At 45.2% G+C, this 21,913-nt stretch overlaps 2 protein-coding genes across 6 annotated transcripts in view; one reads left to right on the top strand and one right to left on the bottom strand.

Moving 5' to 3' along the window:
* Positions 1 to 11,935, bottom strand: part of Pi4ka (phosphatidylinositol 4-kinase alpha) — a 123,189-nt gene extending 111,254 nt beyond the window's left edge. For 4 of the 5 annotated variants that reach the window (XR_015632861.1, XR_015632860.1, XR_015632859.1 and 1 more), the window contains 1 exon segment: positions 11,690 to 11,935. Coding sequence is in view for 1 of the 5 variants with exons in the window: in NM_001415014.1 (NP_001401943.1) it covers positions 11,690 to 11,881 (192 nt within the window). In the remaining 4 variants the exon portion in view is untranslated. 5 annotated transcript variants of the gene reach the window in all.
* A 194-nt stretch (positions 11,936 to 12,129) lies between these two features.
* Snap29 (synaptosome associated protein 29) overlaps positions 12,130 to 21,913 on the top strand; it is a 30,578-nt gene continuing 20,794 nt past the window's right edge. Inside the window, 1 exon segment of the mRNA NM_053810.3 lies at positions 12,130 to 12,443. Coding sequence (NP_446262.3) covers positions 12,207 to 12,443 — 237 coding nt within the window. The 5' untranslated portion in view covers positions 12,130 to 12,206.

Here is a 21,913-nt window from a genome sequence, read left to right as displayed (position 1 = left end):
AACAACATAAGTATTGTTCCACACTAGAATTAAGGTAAACTGTTAGAACAACAGGACACAGGAAACTGGTTGTAAAGTATGGAACAAACACTCACAGGGCTACACTTCCTAGCAAGGATAACAACTTTTTCTCCTCCAAAGAATGTTGCTTGCTTGTTCCTTTGTTTCCTGGTATTACCCTCCATCTGAAAACTGAAACTCAGAATGGGACCTGCTCTTTAAAAAGGTAGAGAAAGCTAAGAAAACAGAGAACACTATATAATATTTCAATAAATAGAATCTAGATAATACAAAAACAAGGAAGTAACATGAAACTGACAGAAATCTGGGCATGTGGCTCATGTTTGTGATCCTGACTTAAAAGGCCAAGGCAGGACTCCTGTAAATTCAAGGTAATCAGAGGCTACACTGTGAAACCTTGTCTCTAATTAAAGCATTAGGGGATGGGTGCTGGAGAGAGAACTCACTCAGTAGTGCGCTGATAGGCAAGCATGGGACCTGACTCTTGTCCCCTCTTCCCATCTGACTGAGGAGCACTGGAATCACAGTAATGGCTTTACATGAGTTCTGAGCATCCAACCAGGCTTCTCGTGCTTACACAGCAACTGTAACCCACTGAGTACACTCCCCCAGCCTTGCTTGTCTGTCTATCTGTCTGCCTGTCGGTCGGTCGGTCGGTCTGTCTGTCTGTCTATCTATCTTCCTATCTACCTACCTACTGTGGTGCACTAGTATACATACAGGCAAGACATCCATACACAAAAAATAACTACACATTTTTTATTACATTTAGTGGTGTGTGTGTGTGTGTGTGTGTGTGTGTGTGTGTGTGCGTGTGCGTGGTGCAAACAGGTAATCTTGTGCCAAGCTGTATATGTGAAAGTCAGAGGACAGCACGTAAGAGTTTGTTACTCCTTTTACTACACGTGTCCTCCCTAGGGCAATGCACAGGATCCAATTGCAAGCACCTTTATCTGCTGAACTGTCTCATTGGCTGGCTTTGCTTTTCTCTTTAAAAAAAAAAAATAACTTTTTTAGTAGTAGGTTTTGTTCTTTTGCACTTGCATGCACATATACCGTATACTCAGGTCCCTCTACCCTCACATCCCCCTCCATCTCTTTCTTTTTATTTACTTTGGTTTTTGCCTTTGGTTTTGTCTAATGTCTATTGTCAAAAGGTTAATTTAGGGCTGTTTGTATGATCCTCAGCTTGAAACTAATCATCAGAGCCTGGTGGGCTCCCGAGCGGGTATATAACTAGATAGTATGCTTCGCCTTCTCCCAGAGTGTGCTGTTGTTAACGGATCAGTAGTACCTAATATGGTAAGGCCAGTTCCTCCTTAACTGACTTCTGTGTACCAAGGGCCATTATACAGAGCTGTTTTGAGTTTGTAGTAACCATGACTCTGTATACACTGGGAGCAGGGGAGATCTAATAGGATAGCTGCTCAGCTGAACTGACAGAGCATCAAACTACCCCCTAACATCTGTTTATACCCATAGACAAAGGCTACAGTGAGCCTCAAAGAAACCTTTTCCCTCAATCGGAGGTAAAGACAAAGATTCATGACTGTGCAAGATGCTAAGAAAAAAGATTGCCGAGAGCTAGGCCCTGAACAAGACATTCACACTACCCACTTATATCTGCAGAAGAAGGGGGAGGGGAGAAGCACAGGCACACATGCACACACACATGCACACAAGAGTACACACTCAGCATGCATTCACCCACTAACCCTCTCCCAAGTTCACTGCTTGCTTTTGTATTTATTATTAGTGTGTGTGTTTATGCCATGACTGCACCATCACATGTGCAATATACATATGGACACTGCCCAGAGGACAACTTTGTGGAGTGACTTTATGCCATGACTGCACCATCACATGTGCAATACACATATGGACACTGCCCAGAGGACAACTTTGTGGAGTGACTTCTCCTTCCACCTTTATGTAGTTGCAGGGATAAAACTCAGGGGAAGAGAGAGAGCGTGCAGTTAAGGACATGTGCTGCGGCTTCCCATGGCCAATGTTAACTCCCGCACATATATAGGTGGCTCAGAGCAGCCTGTAAATGCAGGTTATCTGACACCCTGAGGCATCTTTACACTGTATTCACATTCAGATCCCCTCCTCCACACATAACCAAAAATAAGCACTTGTGGCAATACTTTGACCTGATCCTTTACAGAAACGCCAAAGCAAGGAGAAAGTCAGCAGCCCTCCCTCAGTCAGGACACTGAGCAGAAAAGCCATCTGAGAATCAACCCTGCAAGCTGTGGCAAACTAAGTCAAAAGGAAGCTACAATAGCAGCACTGCTTCCAGCACAGCCTTTGCTACTCGAAACCTCTGGGAGACTCCTTACATAGACACCGTTCTCTGGGAACTAAAAGCTAAGCTTAAAGAACCAGTGGTATGAATTTCATTGCTAAACCACCCCCCTCTCCTTCCTTCCTTCTTTTTTTCTTTCTTTCATTGGCTTTTTTTTATTGGATATTTGCTGGAGCCATGGGTCCCTCCATGTGTACTCTTTGGTTGGTGATTTAGTCCCTGGGAGCTCTGGGGGGTCTGGACAAGGTCTCTCTATGCCAGTGGTTCTCAATCTGTAGGTTGAAACCCCTGGAGTGGTGTCCAATAACCCTTTCACAAAGGTAGCCTAAGACCATCAAAAAACAGGTATATTTGCATTACAATTCATAACAGTAGCAAAATTATAGTTATGAAGTAGCAACAAAATAGTTTTATGGTTGAAGGTCACCACAACATGAGGAACTGTGTCTTAGGAAGGTTGAGAACCACTGCTCTATGCCTTTGTAGCTGTCCTGTAACTTACTATGTAGACCAGGCTGGCCTTTAACTCAGAGAGGCCTGCCTACTGGGATTATAGGTGTGCACCAGCACTCTGGCCAAACCTGTTTGTTTTTTCAATTGTCTTTCTCAGGTGTGCTGAGAACTAACATTTTCTAAGCCATCACAACAGACAAGGTAACTGTGACATGATATACATCATCCAAGACAGAAATTTCATTAAAAATACCCTCTTGAGGCTGCTGAGATGGTTCAATGGGCAAAGGACTTGCTGCCAAGCCTGGCAATGTACATCTAAGTCCTCAGGACACCCATGGTAGAAGGAAAGAACTGACCCTAGAATGTTGTCCTTTGTCCTCTACACATATATGCCATGAAAACACACACATACATGTACAAATATATATGATATACAAATAAATGAACAATAAATTGTCAATGTTCTTCGGCCATCTACAGGCAGATGTATTTTCTTCTGCAATTTAACATGCCTTTTCTACATTTCACACAGGCAGTGTTCTATGTGCTTTAACATAGTCAAAAGCTAGAAACCATAATTTAAGAGCCTTCCTTCCTTCTGGCTGACCCAGATCAACTTGACATAAAAACTAGAGGTCTTTGAAAAGAGGGAAATGAGACAAGGCCTCCATATGATCTGTTGTAAGCATTTTCTTAGTGATTGATGGGAACAGCTTGGCCTACCATGGGCGGTGCCATCCCTGTGCTGGTGATTCTGGAGTCTATAAGAAAGCAAGCCAGTAAGCAGCATCCGTCCATGGCCTCTGCATCAGCTCCTGCCTCCAGGTTCCTGCACTGCAAGTTTCTGTCCTGACTACCTCTGATGGTGAACTATGCCATGGAAGTGTAGGACAAATAAGCTCCTCGCCAACCTGCTTTGTGGTCACGATGTTTCATCGAAGCAATAGAAACCCTAACTAAGACATTCCCCCCAATTTCTCAAGTCCTGTTCAAGTATCCAACAGGAGGAGTCAGCACGAACATGTACACATATGGTTCCCAGCACACCCATTCCAACGGACAATACCCTGTTAGTCAGGGAGCTGCGCAACAGGAAGTACTCAGTTTTATTTTGGCTCCTTCGCTTACTTGAGTGACCAAATGGGCAAGTAAGGTTGTTCACTGTGTAAAGAACAGTTGCTGCCAGGCCTGACAAGCTGAGTTTAATCCCTGGGACTCACAGAGAGAGAAGCAATTCCAGACAAGTTGACTTCCACACTACTGCCACAGCATGAGTGTCCCCCAACCTCAGTAAACAGGAAATGTAATGACTTAATAAATGTTAAACCTACCAAACCCTTCTGCATTTGCTTTCTTCTGTAAAAAGTAGACAAAAGGATGAGGACACCTACAGATAGATACACACAGACTCTTACTCATACCTTAAAACTAAATAAAATCAAATCTCCTCTGAGCCTTGAGCGTTTATTATGTAGCTATGAAGAGATACGAGAAAGTTGATAACTATAGGAAGCCGCTGTTTCATACATTAGGCAAGTAGCACAGCTGTGATATCTGACAGGAGAAAACAGTATGAGCCCTATCACTGCTGGGCAGTACATCTCAAGCAGACATTGGTGGCCTCACTGAATATAAAGACAGAAACAGACAGGAAGGCTATCACAGCTAGAAATCCTGAAAACGCAGCACAATAGAAGTAAAGCCCCAAAAATCTGCTGTATTCTTTGTGCATGCAAAATAGATGAAGTTAGGCCAAGAACAAGGAACTGTGAGCTGAACAGTTCTCATCATTGACCTAAGCCTGTTACCCAGGTAGTGACTGCAGTAATGGAGTAAAAGCTACTTTAGACCTTCTCTAACAAAGTTTGAAAATCAGCTTCAGATCTGGGTGTGGTAGCGCAGGACTGCAATTAGATCTCAAGAGCCACTTGCCTAGCACCTTGTCTGAAGCACCACAAAAATAAAGATATAAATAAATTCCTCCAGCTACGGACTGGGGTTAACAAGCACATAGTCTACCAGGGAAAGTTCAATCTGTCCCCAGTACCTCAGTGTTTTTAAGTAGCAGATCAATAGCTAAGATCCTAAAGACAGGAATTCTAACCGAAGAAACAGAAGTCGTTCTAGGTCCTAGAGAAAGGACTCTGGAAGAAGCCTCCTGAGGACAGGGCCAGGAATACAAGGCAAGGAAAGCTGCCAACTTTGCAGTGTGTTCGTGACTCCAGTGACTCAGAATTAGGGACTCCACTGGTGTGACATGGACCAGTAGGCCACTGTATTTCCTGGAAGCAGGGGAAGCATGGCCAGGCAGAGTCAGGACGATCGGACTGACCTAAGTACAGGAGCCTGGAAACCAACCTCCATGACGATTCCAGCAATGAAAGGCCTGTTTCTTATCTATCCCTCCTCTCATCCTTCTCCTAGAGAACAAGAGCTGAGGACTGAGGAGAACTTAGTCCCAAAGAACTTCACAGAAATATTCTTGATGGTGGTAAAGATTTTTGGGACCCAAGTCTTCTAAAGAAGAAGCCAAAGCTCACGCAGGAATCAAAATATTAAAACATTTTAAAGTTCTGAGCTGAGGATGTAGCTCAGTAGGTAGAGTACCTGCTTGCTTAGGAAGGATGAAGCCCTGGGTTCCATTCTTAACACTGTATAAACCAGGCCTGATTGTACATGCCTGTTACCCTACCACTTGGGGCATATCCTAACACATCAGTCTAAGAGCCTTATGGTTAGTTCCCAAGTACGGTAGTAGTTTGAGTGACAGGCTCAGGATACCTCAGTGGATAGGGACTAACAATAACTCTGACTTGCTGCTGGTCAGACAAATCACTAGATCAGAACTGCTTCTTATTTTCTTGGGCTCCCACATACTAGTAAACAGCAGTAGCTCAATAAATGCTTTCTAAATGAGTGATTTAAGTAATTAGAAAAAATATACTGAGCAGTCTCAGAGTGGTCTCATGGCTTGGGACCAGGGTATAGGAAATTAACATAACTGTGGCATACAGAGGACAAATGTGGGGAAGTGTGTGTGTTATTAAGGTGCCAGTCATGTCAGAGTTGCCTGCATTAATGAGAGCTAAGCTCAAGTGACAGGTCTAGTCTTGAGCACTGAGCCTTCACAGGTTAATATGACCTGTACTAAGTCCCCTGACACCTCTCTGAAAGAAAAGGAGAGAGAAATACAAAAACAGGGCTGGAGAGATGGCTGCTTGGTAATGAGCACTGGCTGCTCTGGCAGAGAACTTCCAGAGAACCAATACCCTCCCCTCTGACCTCCGAGGGCACCTGGCATGCACACGGCACACAGTGCACACACATGCGCGCGTGCGCACACACACACACAGGCAAAACACCCATAAGTGTAAAAGCTAAGGAGAGAAAGAGAAGGAAAGAAGGAAGGAAGGAAAGAAGGAAGGAAAGAAGGAAGGAAGGGGGATTGGGGATTTAGCTCAGTGGTAGAGCGCTTGCCTAGGAAGCACAAGGCCCTGGGTTCGGTCCCCAGCTCCGAAAAAAAGAACCACAAAAAAAAAGGAAAGGAGGGGAGGGGAGGGGAGGGGAGGGGAGGGGAGGGGAGGGGAGGGGAGGGGAGGGGAGGGGAGGGGAGGGGAGGGGAGGGGAGGGGAGGGGAGGGGAGGGGAGGGGAGGGTTGGGTTCTCAGCACCAATATTCACATGTCTTCATTTTTGCTGTCCTAGGAAAGCCCTCCAAGATCCTCTAAGATTTTTCCCTCCGAAAATGGCTAAGGGCTTCTTATCAACTATTTTAAAATAGATGGATGAAGTAAACAGGTGAATCTGCTAGAACTAACATCACAGCAATCCCTATCCTAATACACCCTCAAGACCTCAGGTGAGGGCCAGGCACAGCAGAAGCAGGAGGTCAAACTGCCCCAAGTTCAAGGACAGCCTAATCTACATAGCAAGGACTACATGCCTAATTATGTGCCTACCAGGACTATATAGTGAGAAAAATAAAACAACATATACACAAAAGTGCAAAGCAAAATTATTCAAGATGATTCCAGGAATCCACAATAGACGTCGAACAGTCACCTACAGAAGCCTACTTTACAAAATCTTTTCAGGGGTCCCTCAAAGTGCCCACAAACATACTGTTGTATTCACAGCTAAATTTATTTGTTATACTAAAAAACTGGAAACAAGGAGAAAAGAAGCAGGTCCTATTGGGAAAATGCACAGACTTTCCTTATTTTCTCCATCCTGTGGGGTTAAACACATCTGTTCCTTGCTACTGCTACAAAAAAAAAAAAAAAAAAAAAGAAAGAAAGAAAGAAAGAGAAAAATTACAGTAGCTGGTTTGCCCAGAAGCTGCTCTCGTTAGCTTAAGTTCAGTCTAAGTTTAGTGCAAAAAGCCAGGCTCATCCCATTAGCCATTATATGCAGAGAATGGCAAGTATATAAGCTGCTTCCGACACTGTAACTAGCCTCTACCACCTAGTACTTCCTTCAGGGTATTTCATGGTCTGTAAACACAGACTCAGAACTGGTGGCATACCATCCTTCTGGCTCAACAGCTCAACTAAGACCAAATCCTCATTGTACGGGTCTGTACATTCTAAAACAGGATGGGTGCTGTCTGCCCAGATACACCTAGGCCATCACTGAGTACGTTTAAGGATGGGCTTCCTCCTGGGTCATACCAACAGAGTGGGTTACTGACACAACAACACAGACAATGGGTCTGTATCCTACAGCTGCTGCCACAGTTGAGGCTATTTCCACCGTCCACATCGTTCAGAAGGCTGCAATCCTCAGCAACACCGTAACACACGGTCACAAGTGACCATACGATAGTCAGCTGCTCAGATTAAGGTCAGAAATCTCATACTATTTTCAAGCTAGTATCTGGCCCACCAAAAGAGCAAAAGCAACTGTTGGATGAACTGTTACTTCCTCTTATTTAATCCATGCATCCTACTCTTGCTGATAGAAATCAATGTGAAGACTGGTGACTGAACTACTTCATAGCTGCAGTCTCTGGTCTCTGTTCTAAGACAGATGGAGTTGTACTGCAAGCCCACACAGCTGGAGCGGCTGCCCAGGAAGCTGGTGAGCCAAGGTTTAAATTTAATACGAGACCACGAAGAGAAACCCATGCTTCACTGAAGCTGGAGACATTACTCAGTGGTTAGGCACTGGCTACTCTTCCAGGGGATGTGGGTTCAATTCCCAGCAGATATATGGCAGCTCACAACCATCTGTAACCCCAGTTCCAAGGGATCTGAAGGCCTCTTGTGGCCTCCACATGTACAGGCATGAATGTGGTGCATAAACATGCAGGCAGGCAAACTTCCCACACAAGTAATGTTTTTTATTTTTAGGGTTTTTCTTGTTTTTGTTTTTGTTTTTTCTTTTTTGGTTTTGTATTTTGAAGACAGTATTTCCCTGTGTAGTGCTGACTTTTCTGGTTAGTCACATAGACATCACTTGCCTAGCAACTATCAAACAGATCTCCAGAAGAAAATAAGATATTTTATATAAATTTTACTCCATACACAGGGGTTTTAGGCAAACAAACCATGCTTATCAAACAGGGAATAGAGGTAACAGTTCAAATGCCAAAATTCTCAGATACCAGCCATGGGCCAAATCACAAGCAAACCCTTCAGACAGTGGCCTTGGATCTGTCTCTTAACTCTTTTGCTCAAAGTGATTTGTAACTACTTTCCAAAACAAGTGATTTTAGGGAATCCAGGGAAGAATCAAGTAACTTTACATTATACTGTTATCTTGACAACTGAAGCAATTATGACAAACAACTAACAAAGTTACAATTAAAAAATATCAAGGTCTTGGTTTGCATTGATTTGGCTAGTGGGGATCAAATCTGGGACCTTGTCCATGATAAGCAAGTGCTCTACCAAACACAGTCTACCACTGGCACATCCAGGGATCCCATAATTTCTTTTTAATTTTTTCTTTACATTTATCTAGCATGTATGTCTGTGTCTTGACTGATAAGCAATAAGAAACAAGCTGAGTTCAAAGTGCACTTCTCAACTGCTGAATGAGAGAGAAATTATTTCTGGTGGAGATGTAGGACAATCTTAAGAATCATCCACTTCAGGAGCTGGAGGGATGGCTTAGATTGTAGAGGCATAGGCTGTTCTTCCAGAAGACCTGGGTTTGATTCCCAGAACTCATAAACATCTATTACACCAGCTCCAGGTATTCTAATGCCTTCTTCTGGCCTCCATGGGCGCACCATGCAAGTGGTGCACAAGCATATATGCAGACCAAACATTCATACATATAATTTAAAATAAAATAACTTCAAGAATCATCCAGTTCAGATTGACAAGATAACCAGTGGCCACTTGCCACCAAGCCTGATGACGTGAGAGTTCAAAGGGCAAACCAGCTCCCACAAGTTCTGACTCCTTCAATCCCCACTTTTCTGAATAAATGTAAACATCAAGGTGTACTATTTTTATTTTATGTGCTTAATGTTTTGCTTATGTGTAAATCTGTGTATCATGTGTATGTAGTATCCATGGAGACCAGAAGAGGGCAGCAGATGCCTGAAAGTAGGGTTACAGATAGTTGTGAGCCACCATGTGGGTGCTGAGACTTGAACCTGGGTCCTCTAGGAAAGCAGCAAGAGCTCTTAACTGCTGAAATATTTCTCAAGCTCATCGTAGAGTGGTTTTATTCAGGTCTTTTTATTGATCTTCCTAACACCCCTACCAAGTACTGTTCTGTGTTTTGGTTTTTGGTGGTTTTGCATGAGAGAATCAACATGTGGAACTGAGCTGTCCACTTGTACTTGTGTGATGGCGCTCACCCTCAATCCCAGCACTTGGTAAGCGGAAGCAAGCAGGTGGAGCTCTGTCAGTCAAAGGCTAGCTCAGTCTGCTCAGGAGTTCCAGAAAAGCCATGTTGTGAGATCCTGTCTCCACCAAAAGGTGGGGGGGAAGACGGGGTGTTTGCTCAGTTCATAAAAGCATATGCAGCCAAGCCTGACAATCTGAGTCCGATCTCTGAGACCCACATGGTGGGAGGAAAGAACTGATCCCTGCAAGTTTGTCCTGTGACCTCCAGGTGCCCATTATAGCATATAACAAACAAACAAACAAACAAAGGGGAGGGGTTGGACAGATGGCTCAGCTGTTAGAAGCACTGGCTGCTCTTCCAGAGGACTCAGGTTTGATTCCCTGCACCCATGTGGAAGTTCACATGATTCCAGTGCCAAGGGATTCAATGATGCCCTCTTCTGACCTCTGCAAGCACTAACACATATTGTGTACAGAGCACATATTCGGGCAAAACATTTGAACACATAAAACAAAACAAGTTTTGAAACACAAGCAATAAGGGATACAAATTTAAATGGTCTTACCACTGAAACTCATATTCTCTCTCTCTCTCTCTCTCTCTCTCTCCCTCTCACACACACACACACACACACACACACACACACACACACACACAGAGCTGCCTTTCTCCCCTTGAGTCGGGATCTTAATACGCTGCCCAAGTCGTACCACAATTCCTAAACCAGGTTTGTTTTTTGGTTTTCGGTTTATTTAAAAATGCTATTATTGGGCTGGAGAAATGGCTCAGCTCTTAGGACTGCTCTTCCAGAAGTCCTGAGTTCAAATCCCACAAGGTGGCTCACAACCATCTGTAATGAAATCTGATGCCCTCTTCTTGTGTGTCTGAAGATAGCTATGGTGTAGACATAATAAATAAATAAATCTATCTTTTTAAAGTTATTATTATTATTAATTTGTGCTCCCATGTGCTCATGCATGCAGGTGCCCACAGACACCAAAAGAGGGCTTCCTGATGCCCTGACAGGACCTTTAAAGCAGTCCTAAGCTGCCAGACATGGGTACTGAGACACCAACTCTGAAAGAGCAGCAACTGCTCAGCCATCTCTGCAGATACTGGCTGTCCCTGGGTGGCATGGACATGCTACCATGGTCAGCTTATATTCATTCTTTAGCCAGAAATTGGGTTGGCATTAGACCTTCCAGAACCTGCTCCCACTGCAGGTAAGCTATAAAATCAAGTTTGAGAACTTACAAGGTCAAAGACCAGGTCACTCTGCCTTTCAGCTTTACCGTCAGGGGCAGGTGCACTAAAATCTGTCTTCTTCCTATCACAACATCCATTGGTTGTTTTCTTTTGTTGTGTTTGCTAACAGAAAGCGGCTAGCCTTCTTAATCCTGGGGTTTTTACCTTTCACCAACAGCCCAGTTCACCTCCCATCCCAGCTCCAAGTATATCTTTTATCTTCCAAGATAAGGACTGGCCTGTCTTTCTCTTAGGAAGCAATCCTGAATTTAGTCCTCTGTCTACTCGCAGTTCATTGCCCATTCCTGCCACTGCACCTTCTCGAAACTCATCTTTTGATCCAGTCTAACGCTATCATCTCTTAAGTAATACGGTTTGCAGATCAGGACGCACTTCCAGACACAGAGCTTTAGCTGTCTTTCTCTGCAATCCGATGAGAAGGGCAAAAGGCGGGGGGGATAGTCCATCTTACGAGAAAGACACCTCTCCAAGATCACTGAATGAAAAACGGAAAATCAGGACCAAAGGATTGGACTCTGGATCCTTGGCTCATCCCGCCACGCCTCACAGGCAGTCACGTCGCTGCCACAACCCCCGCATCTGAGATGTCGCAGCAGCAGTCCGCCCGCCTACAGCTCACCACCCTCCCACTCCCACCTGTACCAGACCTCCCTGTATCCCGTCGACTTCCCGATTCCTCTCTTCACCAGACCCCTCTCCCACCGACCTCCCTACCTCGCTGCCACCTTTATTCAGGAGCCCCCCTCTAGTCGCAAGTAACCTTCTCAGACGCTAGCAGCGTCCCGCCGCTTCACCACCTCAGGCCCCTCCTCCTGTCAGTCCGCTGGGTTACCTTCTCTAAGGATGCAGGTCTCTGCACAGCCAGGGAGCGGGCCAGTGAAAGCACTGTGTTGAAATAAAAACCTCGGGAGGTGCTGGAACCAGAGCTGGACCCCGAGCCGCCGGCGCCGGCGCCGGCGCCGCCGCCTCCCCGGGCCCCAGCGGCGCCGGCGCCGCCGCCTCCCCGGGCCCCAGCAGCCGCCATCACAGCGCGCGTCCGGGCGCAGGCGGCCGGGTTTGTAGCTCTGGGACTGCCACTGCCGGACCTTACGGCGCAGGCGCAAAGGCGGCCGGCTTCCCGGTCACGTGACCGCCGTGTCTCCTCTTCCTTCTTCGCCCTCGCACTGGGTGGGGCCTGGTTCCCCTCTGCAGCTCCGCGTAGTGGTTAGCTCTGGAGGCGGGGCTCTAGCGCAGTACTGGCGGAAGTAGTGCGCGCGGCGGCCACAGTGAGTCCGCCGGCCGGCGCTGGGCTACCGACTCCTCGCTCAGCTGCCCTTCCTGCTTCCAAGGTTCAGGCCGTCGCCGGCACCATGTCTGGCTATCCTAAAAGCTATAATCCTTTCGACGATGATGTGGAAGACGAGGACACCCGGCCGGCGCCGTGGAAGGACGCCCGCGACCTGCCCGACGGCCCCGACGCGCCTATTGACAGGCAGCAGTACCTGAGACAAGAGGTGTTACGCAGGGCCGAGGCTACTGCTGCCAGCACCAGCAGGTCCTTGTCCCTCATGTATGAATCGGAGAAGATCGGAGTCGCCTCTTCAGAGGTGAGCCTGGGGCAGAACTGAGCTGAACCGGCCAATCAATGCGTTATAAAAACGGGATGAGGAAATGTTTTGTTCACGATCTTTTGGGATTTTTTTCTAATTGCCTACCGTAAGTTCTTGGACATAGTGTAAAGGATTGTATCGGGATCACCTGATGTTTACCTCGGGAAGCTTCCTTACCTTTAATTCTGCATGGCTGATTCCTCCCTCACTGTCCTGCCCCCGTTTCTATATAAAAGGTGTCTGAGAGTAAAAATACCAAAGTACAGATCTGTATTGGGGAAGTAGTGTCTCTTTCATTTCTATATAACTTGTTGGGCAGAAGCCTCAGGCCGTTCCTCTCTAGTGACCCAGTTAAAGTGTGTCTGTATATGCTTCAGGTGCCAGGTGGTGCCACTGAAGCAAAGGAAGTCTGTGTTCACTTCCTTAACCACGGCTCCTCTTCCTAATGGGAATATTTAAGTCCCTTTGCCTGGACTCCTGCTTAGGAAACCAGATCCTGAATTGAGTCTAGATTCTTACCTTTGTAGATCATATGTTGTTGTTGTGACAGCTCTTTACATTCATAGAAAATTTCAGCAACTAGGAACTTTGCTTTGTCTTTAATTTACCTGTATTTGAGTATGCACATGTTTGGGCTGTCCCTTGAGTCAGAACAGGGCTCCTGGGAATCCCTTGGAGCTGGAGTTGACAGATGGGAGTTGCCCAATGTGGGTCTGGAAACAGCTCGTCTTCTGAAATGTCTTAAGACCTTTTCTTTTTCTTTTCTTTTCTTTTTTTTTTTTTTTCCGGAGCTGGGGACTGAACCCAGGGCCTTGCACTTGCTAGGCAAGCGCTCTACCACTGAGCTAAATCCCCAACCCCAAGACCTTTTCTTTTTGAGGAGTTTTGGCTTGGTGGACAGTCTGCCAATGAAGCCCAGGCTGGTCTGGAACTTAGAATCCTTGGGTCGCAATCTTTCTGATACTGGGATTACAGCAACATACCATCTTGCCCAGCACAGAATAAAGATTATTCCAAGACACCAGGTTGCCCCTAAGTCTATTAGTAAAACAGTTGTTTTGGCAGAAGAAGAAATTACTGATACATCAGCAAAGACTAATCTTAAGTATTTTACAGTTTTGAAGTGTAATAGTTGAAACAACATATTGCCTTCTTCTCCAGTCTTCATCTCTGATCTTTGGCAAACTTTCTTCTGACCAAAGGAACTTAGGCAGATCTGAGGTATGCTGCTTACCTTCTCATATAGTCAGTCATCTCTGTCGTTTCTGCGTTGCCGCTGTTTGAGTAGTTATCTTCTCCTATCCTTCCCTGTTGTGGTCTCCCTGATTGCTAATGCATGCTCTGCCTCTAGGAAGTTGTGCTTCTGGGTACTGGATTCTTGATGTTCCAGTCCAGATCAATTGGAGTCCTAAGGGTCTTGGTAAACAGATCACTTCCTGTTGAGATAGGTGATAAGTTCTCACAATGTAACCCAGTGTAACCCAGATTGGCCTTGAACTCAAGATTCTCCTCCTTCAGCCTCCAGAGTGCTGAGATCATAGATGTTTACCAGGTGCAAATGCCGAACTGTGAACAGGTAGAAAGCACTCTGACCTGCTGAGTCACCTCTCTAGCCCCAAAAGAGAACCTTTTTTTTTTTTTTAATAAAAGACTTATTTATTTAATGTATATGGATACACTGTAGCTGTCTTCAGGCACACCAGAAGAGGGTATCAGACTTTATTTCAGATGGTTGTGAGCCACCATGTGGTTGCTGGGAATTGAACTCAGGACCTCTGGAAGAGCAGTCAGTGCTCTTAACCACTGAGCCATCTCTCCAGCCCCAAGAGAACTTTTTTTTCCCTCATAGTATTATACTATGTAATCCCAACTATCCTCCAACTTTATGTAGACTAGGCTGACCTCAAACACAGCCTGTGAGTGCTGAAGTTTAAGCCACCACACCAAGCACTTTTATTTTTTTAACTTTAAAGTGAGGTATTCTTTACATATTGGCCTGTATATCATTTAATAGTATTGAAGGTTATTTCATACTTAAATGCAGTGAAGGGTGGCGTGGGGAGGGGGGACAGGCTAATGGCCATGTTTGTGAAACCAGCCTCCTAAAAATGAACATGATGATATTTGCTTCCTACGAATCACCACCTGGCCAAAGCCACGCCCCTTCCCAGGACACTCCGCCCCTCCTGGAGCAGCATAGCATGCTACAGTGATCTTTTTAGAGCCTGGTTTCTTAGTTCAGCAGAGCCCAGCAACAAACAGTAGACCAGGGCTTCAGTTGTCGTTGCACCAGCACAGTGGAAAGGGCCTGGTGTTTGGTAATACTGACATATAATGTGCTCAGCTACCGTGGCTAGCACGTGCTCCTCAGGGGCTATTCATCCCTTTATCTCCCCAGAGCCTGTCACTGAAGAGATAAAGGCATTCACACTGGGCATTCAGTTCAGAGAGGTCAGAGAGACAGACCATCCCTCATAACCCAGAGGAGTGACAAAGCAAACGCCTCAGTTTCCCCAGTTAGAATAAGTAAGTCCGGCGCCACAGATGTACTCTTGTTTTCTCGAAAGCTAGTGGGAACAGTCATTCCCAGTGAGCCCTTCCCAGCCAGACCTGCTCTTCCACAGTTGCTCATGATGACTCGAATGCACCATTTCTCAGCCAAAGCTGGTGAGGATGGAAAGACAACTACTACATTCATCCCTCTCTAGTAATCAGTGCCTTTTTTTGTTTTGTATTGTTTTATGTAACCTAATAACAAACTTCTGTTTCTGAATCCTCTCGACACCAGGGTGATCTCTGGTTCACACAGAACCCAGCAAGCTCCACGTTTGCTTGGCTCTCCATGCTAGAATCTGTCAGTGTGGGTGTGTATTGGGAGAAATAATGATAAATTTCTCTTCTTTCTTTTTTATTTTTTCCTCTTTTCCGTTGTGAAATAGAATTTGCCCAGGCTCACCTCCAACTTGCTGATCCTCTTTGAGTTCAGCTCTGAAGTGCTGGGATCTCATGCCTGTGCCACCACACCTGCTTAATCTCCAGACTAAAATAATAAATTTCAGAGTTTGGATTTAGTGAGCTGACCCCAGGTTGACATTTGTGTACTTATCAGTTAACAGCTAAGTTTAATTTCAGACTTAATCTGAGGCCTACCTGATGATATAGGATGGATATCTTGGCTGTAAGATATAGTTGTGATCTGGCGGCCTCCATATCATTTGCTGGGTGTTTTCTGCTGGGTCTCATGGGTCCTGCCCACACCCTTCTATGCTAGACACAGTAGTCCCTTCAGTTACTCCAGCTGCATGGACTAGCTGCTTTCTTCAACTCAGGCATTTACCACACCCACCCTTGGGACTCCCTGTTATTCTCCTTAAACCAGGCCAGGAACCCTTGTTGGGGGTTCACTGTGTGTAATGACCTTTTTATAGTTTTTCCCGTGAAACTAAGCTCATCGAATCAAGAATGGTTCTGCCTAACTCAGCTCTCAGCACCACAGTGTTGTTAACAAATTAGAAAAGCAGACTAGACTTGCTCTTACTCTGCATGAACTGTGTGAGCCCTCAGGGTGAGGTTTGGGCTTGGTTAGTTCCCTAGAACTGGAAAAATGCTTGACAGAGAGTGAATTCTGTGTGTCTTGGAGAAAGTCCCACCAACTTCCATGCTCAGGCAGCAGGAACTCATTGAGTCCCTGAATCCTCACAGTGCCCCCAGAACATAACCTATCTCTGTGAATGCCACCTCACTTCAGGCAGTTTGAGCCCTTGCATGGTCATTGTTCCCCTAACTTCCTCCTCCCCTTGCTCTGAGGAATATTTCACAGAAAAAAAGGAGTTGAGGAACTTTCTCTGTAGTTCCTTAGCAACCTAAGCATATCCTCTCTCTTTCTCCTTTCTCCTGTTTAAATTTAGAAAATACTCGGGGTTTAAAGAAGTTGGGGACACCTGTAATCATCTCATAAGCAGTCATCTGGCCCATCCACTCTTCCTACGGAGAGCATTTTGTGTTTTCTTGTCCTTTGTTTTTGAGACAGAGTCTCAATGTAGCGTAGACTGACCTCCAACTCTCTGTACCTAAGGATGACCCTGAACTCCTGATTATCTGCCTGCTCCTCCCAGAGTTGGGATTTCAGGAATGTCCCATCACTGCTCTCAGTTTACAGAGAGCTAGGATTGAGATCCCAACATATCATGTAAGCCAACATCAGGCAAACACCCTTACCAGCTAAGCTACATTCCTCATCCAGGAATTCACACCCCTCACACCCACCCTGGGTCTCATTTTCACAGATGCAGATGAAAAGGTCAACACAGCCCACTTCTGAGCTATGGGAGCATACCTCCAAACCGAGAGCACGTGAGGTCTGCCTTCAAAATGATTGTGCACAGAGTCTTGGCAAGCCTGTCCTCACAGGAAAGACTGAGGAAGCACTATCAGTTCTCCTCTGTCACATGCCCTGTCACACCCCCTTTCCTCCTTGCTGTCCCGAAGTCAGAAGGACATTAAGTCCAGTCATTTCCTGTCCCTTTTGGGGGAGGATTTCAGCCAAAGAAGCTATTTGCTTTGCTGGTCTCATGTTCTCCACTTAATAGATTCTAGCATATAGAAACTTCCAGAATCCAAAGCATCCTCCCTCCTCTGGCCTTCTGCCTCTTTGAGAGGAAAAGCCATCCTTATATATTTCCCTATGTTCCCGTTGTACCATCTATATAAGGTGTCTGGTCTCCTCTGAGTGTCACTCGGAGAATAGGAGCTCCCTGCGATTCCGAGAAAGGTTACATTAGTCTTTTGCTTTCCCTGCAGCTTTCTAAGCGGAAAAGAGGAGTGGCTTTTGAGAAAACCCTGTCATGATAGGAAGAACTGACTGCTGGAGTAGCCAAGGGCCCCTGGGCCACCAGAGCTTTGCCCACCGTAACCCCCCAGCCTCATCTGTTGTCCTGTACAAGGATCCAGAGCTGTGGATGTAGCTCAGTGGTAGAGCACTCAACAGTCATACGTAAGCCCTGAATTTGAGCTGCAGCATTGCAAAGTAACACTAATAATAAAGAAGGAGAAGAAAAGGAGGGGGGAGAAAGACAGAATCGGTCCATGTATGCTACAGAAATCATTTAGCCAACATGTATTGCTCTGGCCTGTTCCACAACGGCCTGTGAGGATGATGTGCTTGGAGACTCTGAAGATAAATTTATCAGGTCCTTTCTCTTCTGAAAACTAGCTCTTGCAAGTTTGTTTGACACAGTCCAAAATTTTTTTTTCTTTTTACTTAAAAATTCCTAAGCTAGGAATGGTGGTACATGCCTCCAGTCTCAGCAGAGGCAGGTGGGTCTCTATGAGTTTGAAGCCAGTATAGGCTAAATAGCAAGTTCTAGACCAGCCAGAGCTACATAGTGAGATCCTGTCTCAAAAAAATGCCTGGAGCTGGAGATGTAGTAAATAGAGTTTAAAGGTAAGTTCAAATCAGTATTTTGCCTATGTATTATAGCTCTATGCACTGTATTTCTGAATTTCACCCACTAAACAGAAACCCAGGTAACACATTGGGTTAGAAATGTTAACACCATGTTAGAAATGGGTCTAGGGTCCCAAGAAAATGACTTCACAATCCAAGGTATTTCATCAAGGCAAAAGGATTTACTTCTGCAGAATGGTGTGTAGCCATGCCAAGTCAAGCAGGCAAGTCCACCTCAGAGTGGTCCTAGGTTTTTATTCCTAAAGCAAAGGAATCCTGTGCCTCAGTCTGAATGCTCAGAGCTTGGTCTCACACTCTTAGGCAGCTAGCTAACTCAAAATGGCATACTTAATGAACAAAGTGCAACTTCTGAGAACAGGCTGCAACCTTGAGCACATACATGTTGACTTCAAGAAGAGCCGAAGGTGGTTACAATGTTTCACATGGAGATTTGTCTATTTAACCCTTGGATAGAAAAGGCAGCACATTTTGTTTACATGTCCCACAGTCTCTAAATGGACTAAAGGCCCTCCCTACATTAACTTGGGACCTCTACATTTAACCTGAACTTCAATAGTTTTCTGTGGTTGCTCTAAGTTAGTTCCAGGACTTCTACAAACACCCTGAGTGCTCATGTCCCTTACATGAAATGGCCTAATATTTCCATTCAGACACATCTCTCATATACTTCTATTTGTTCATTTATCGTCTTTAAGGCATAGGCAGGACAAAGTCTTCAGTCCTACTAGCGTCACACACACACCTCCTGATCAAACCTTCCTCCCTACCTCTCTCCAGTACCAGGGATTGAACTAAGGGCCTTGTGCATGCTAACCAAGTACCCAAGCACGGATTGCTGTCTCTGGCCCTTCTCGTATGTTTCAAGTTATCTCCAGATTACTGATAATACCTAGAGAAGGACTAGAGGTGCAGCTTACTTGGTAGAATATTTGCCTGGCATGCACAAAACCTTGGTTTGATTCCAGCACTCAAAAAATAACCCAGGATAATCAGAAGTTTAAGGTTACCCAAGGCTACATAGCAATTTCAAGGCCAGCCTGGGCTACATAAGACCCCCATATCAAGGTGGGGAAGGACATAATAAGTGTCGATTCTGTGCATAGTTACCATACCGCAATGTTTAGAATATAATGACAAAAAGTCTGTGTGTGTGTCCTGTTGCAGACTATCAGGTATCTTCCATTTATAGCTAGTTGAGTACTCAGATACAGAGGGCTGGCTATGTAGTTTCATACCTTTCAGTCAGATTTCCAGAATATATAATAGGTTGGTGTGCTGGCTGGTTTTATGTCAACATAATACAAGCTAAAGTCATCAGAGAGAAGGGAGCCTCAGTTGAGGAAATGCCTCCAGGAGCTCCAGCTGTAAGGCATTTTCTCAATTACTGATCAGTACAGGAGGGCCCACCCCATTGTGGGTGGTACTGATGGATTCCATAAATAAGAAGACTAAGCAAGCCATGAGGTGAAAGTCAGAAAGCAGCACCCTCCATGGCCTCTGCATCAGTTCTTGCCTCCAGGTTCCTGCCCTGTTTGAGTTCCTGTCCTAACTTTGTTTTCGTGATGAACAGCAAAGTGGAAGTGTAAGCTAAATAAACCCTTTTCTCCCCAACTTGCTTCTTGGTCATGGTGTTTTGTTGCAGCCATAGAAAGCCTAACTAAGATAATTGGGGATGGTTTTGTTTGTTTGTTTGTTTGTTTGTTTGTTCTTTAAACAGGGACTCACTATATAGCCCAGACAGACCCTTGCCTCAGTCTCCTGAGTGATTACAGTCGCCCAACCTGGCTTGTAGAGTATATGTTTAAAAATTGGTGAGGATTTTGCTTTTAGGTATGAAGGAAGAGTGTTACAGAGTTAATATAATTGCTAAACCATAGAAGGTGGAGGTGTGGAATGGGTAGAGGATTCATAGGAAGGGAGCTGAGGACAGGAACACAGCTGTTAACAGTTGTACACAAACCCCAACATAGGAACTGAACACCTAAGGACATAAACTCAATGGGAGAACACTTGTCTAGCATGATGAAGCCCTAAATTGAGTGCCCAGCACGTTATCCTAGAAATTAAATCGGGACTGAAATAAGTTTGTCATGCATAAAGGAAGTTATTAATATTATAGTGAATCCATACGTGCAGCCTGCACATCAGCCCTAAAGGCATGTGATCCAGGCTATTCTGGTGGCTGGGGAACATCACTTTGGACAGACTTGGAGCAGATGGCTGCTGGGTGTTCACCAGTGAGCAAGGGAAGTTCCTGCCTCATGAGATTTCCATGCTGTAAGGAGAAGCAAAGGTGAAAGAGGAGGGCTGCCCCTCAGAGGTGTTTTCTCTAAGGAAGTGCCTTGAGTGAGCGGTGGCCCAAATCAAACAAAGGACTGAGACACATGAGTATCTCCATGGCGAGCCTTATGGACAGAACAGATTGTGTGTGAAGGCTATCATCTGACAGGTTCATCCTTCTTAGAGGTTTTAACACGTCAAGTATGGATGCACTCGAATCAGATACTGATAAGGCCCAGAGAGGACACCACAATGTGAAATAGAATTTCAAGATTTAGCTGGACAAATCTTTAAAGTACATGCCTTTCGGAGACAGGCAGATCTCTGTAAGGTCAAAGCCAGAATAGTCAATAGAGTAAGTTCTTAGACAGCCGGGACTACACATTGAAACCCTGTCTTGGGGGAAGAAAAAGTTCAAGATTTGTCAGACTACTAAGCTTCAGTAGTCCACTGAGAATCTCCATATCTGAATCGGAAGAACACAAGACCAGATAAAGGGCAGTCCAGTGCCTAGGCCTGTAAGGGTTAAAACTGAGGTGGCCTAAGGGATTCTTCTGTCATTAAAAGACCTGGACTTTGACTGCCACAGACATCTACCTGTCTGTGTGGTCCTGTGAGTCTGCCCCAGGCAGAAGGTGTCAAGTAGACGCAGCAGATAGGGGTAGGATAGCAACAAGCAACAAAGGGAACTATGGTCCTCCTTAAAATGATGGCTTCAAACTACTCAGTCCCATCAAGGGAGGGTTTCCAAAAGGCATTGTGTGACACAGGACGGGATAGATAGACAAGAAGACTCCTCTCTGTGGGGCTGTCAGCAAAAGTTCCTCTCACCTGCACTGTGAATTTGCCTTAATGATAAAAAAGATTGAACTCATATTTCATCTTTGTCAAACCACCATAGTTGTTACTCCAAATTGACTTTCCCTCAGAACATAAATCTACATGAGGACAACCTATCAAGAAGACTCATGCATACAATCCCAGTGCTCTGGAGGCACACAGGAAGGTAGATCTGTGAATTCAAGGTCAGCCAGCCTTGTTTACCATTCCAGGACAGCCAAAACACAGAGAAACCCTGTCTCGGAAAAGGAAAGAAAACTCATGTAAACAGTGAGGCAAAGGGGTGGGAACAAACAGAAGGCCCATACACTCCACACTCCAACAGATGTACAGAACTCAGCAAAACAGAAGGCAACATACACTACAACATCCCACAGACTGACAGCTTCTCAGCCCTGGAAAACAGTAATGAGACAGTGTCTTGGTTAGAGTTTCAGTTACTGTGATGAAACTCTGACTGGAAGAAGCCTGGAGAGCACATGGCTTATTTCATCTTACAGCTTCTAAATCCATCACTGAGGAAGAGCTGATGCAGAGGCCCTGGAGATAGCTGGCTACTTGCTTGCCCGCCCTGGTTTGGTCAGTCTACTTTCTTATGCATTCCGAAACCACCTGCCTATGGGGTTTGTGCCACCCATAATGGACTGATTCTTCCCACATCAATCACCAATTAAGAAAATGCCTGCAGACTTGCCTATTGGATAGTCTTATGGAGACAGTTTCTCAATTAAGACTTCCCTCTTCCCAGATATGCCTCAGTTTATGTCAACCTGACAAACCTACACAGATAGCTAAAATGAAAGAACACAGAATTAAGAGTCCTCCTTTTTAAAGGATCAATAATCAAGGCCCAGCATGGTGGCCTCTCCTTTAATCCCAG

This window comes from Rattus norvegicus, chromosome 11, assembly GCF_021556685.1.
Source record: "Rattus norvegicus strain SHRSP/BbbUtx chromosome 11, alternate assembly SHRSP_T2T, whole genome shotgun sequence".
NCBI lineage: Eukaryota > Metazoa > Chordata > Mammalia > Rodentia > Muridae > Rattus > Rattus norvegicus.
This window is presented reverse-complemented; position numbering and strand designations above follow the sequence as displayed.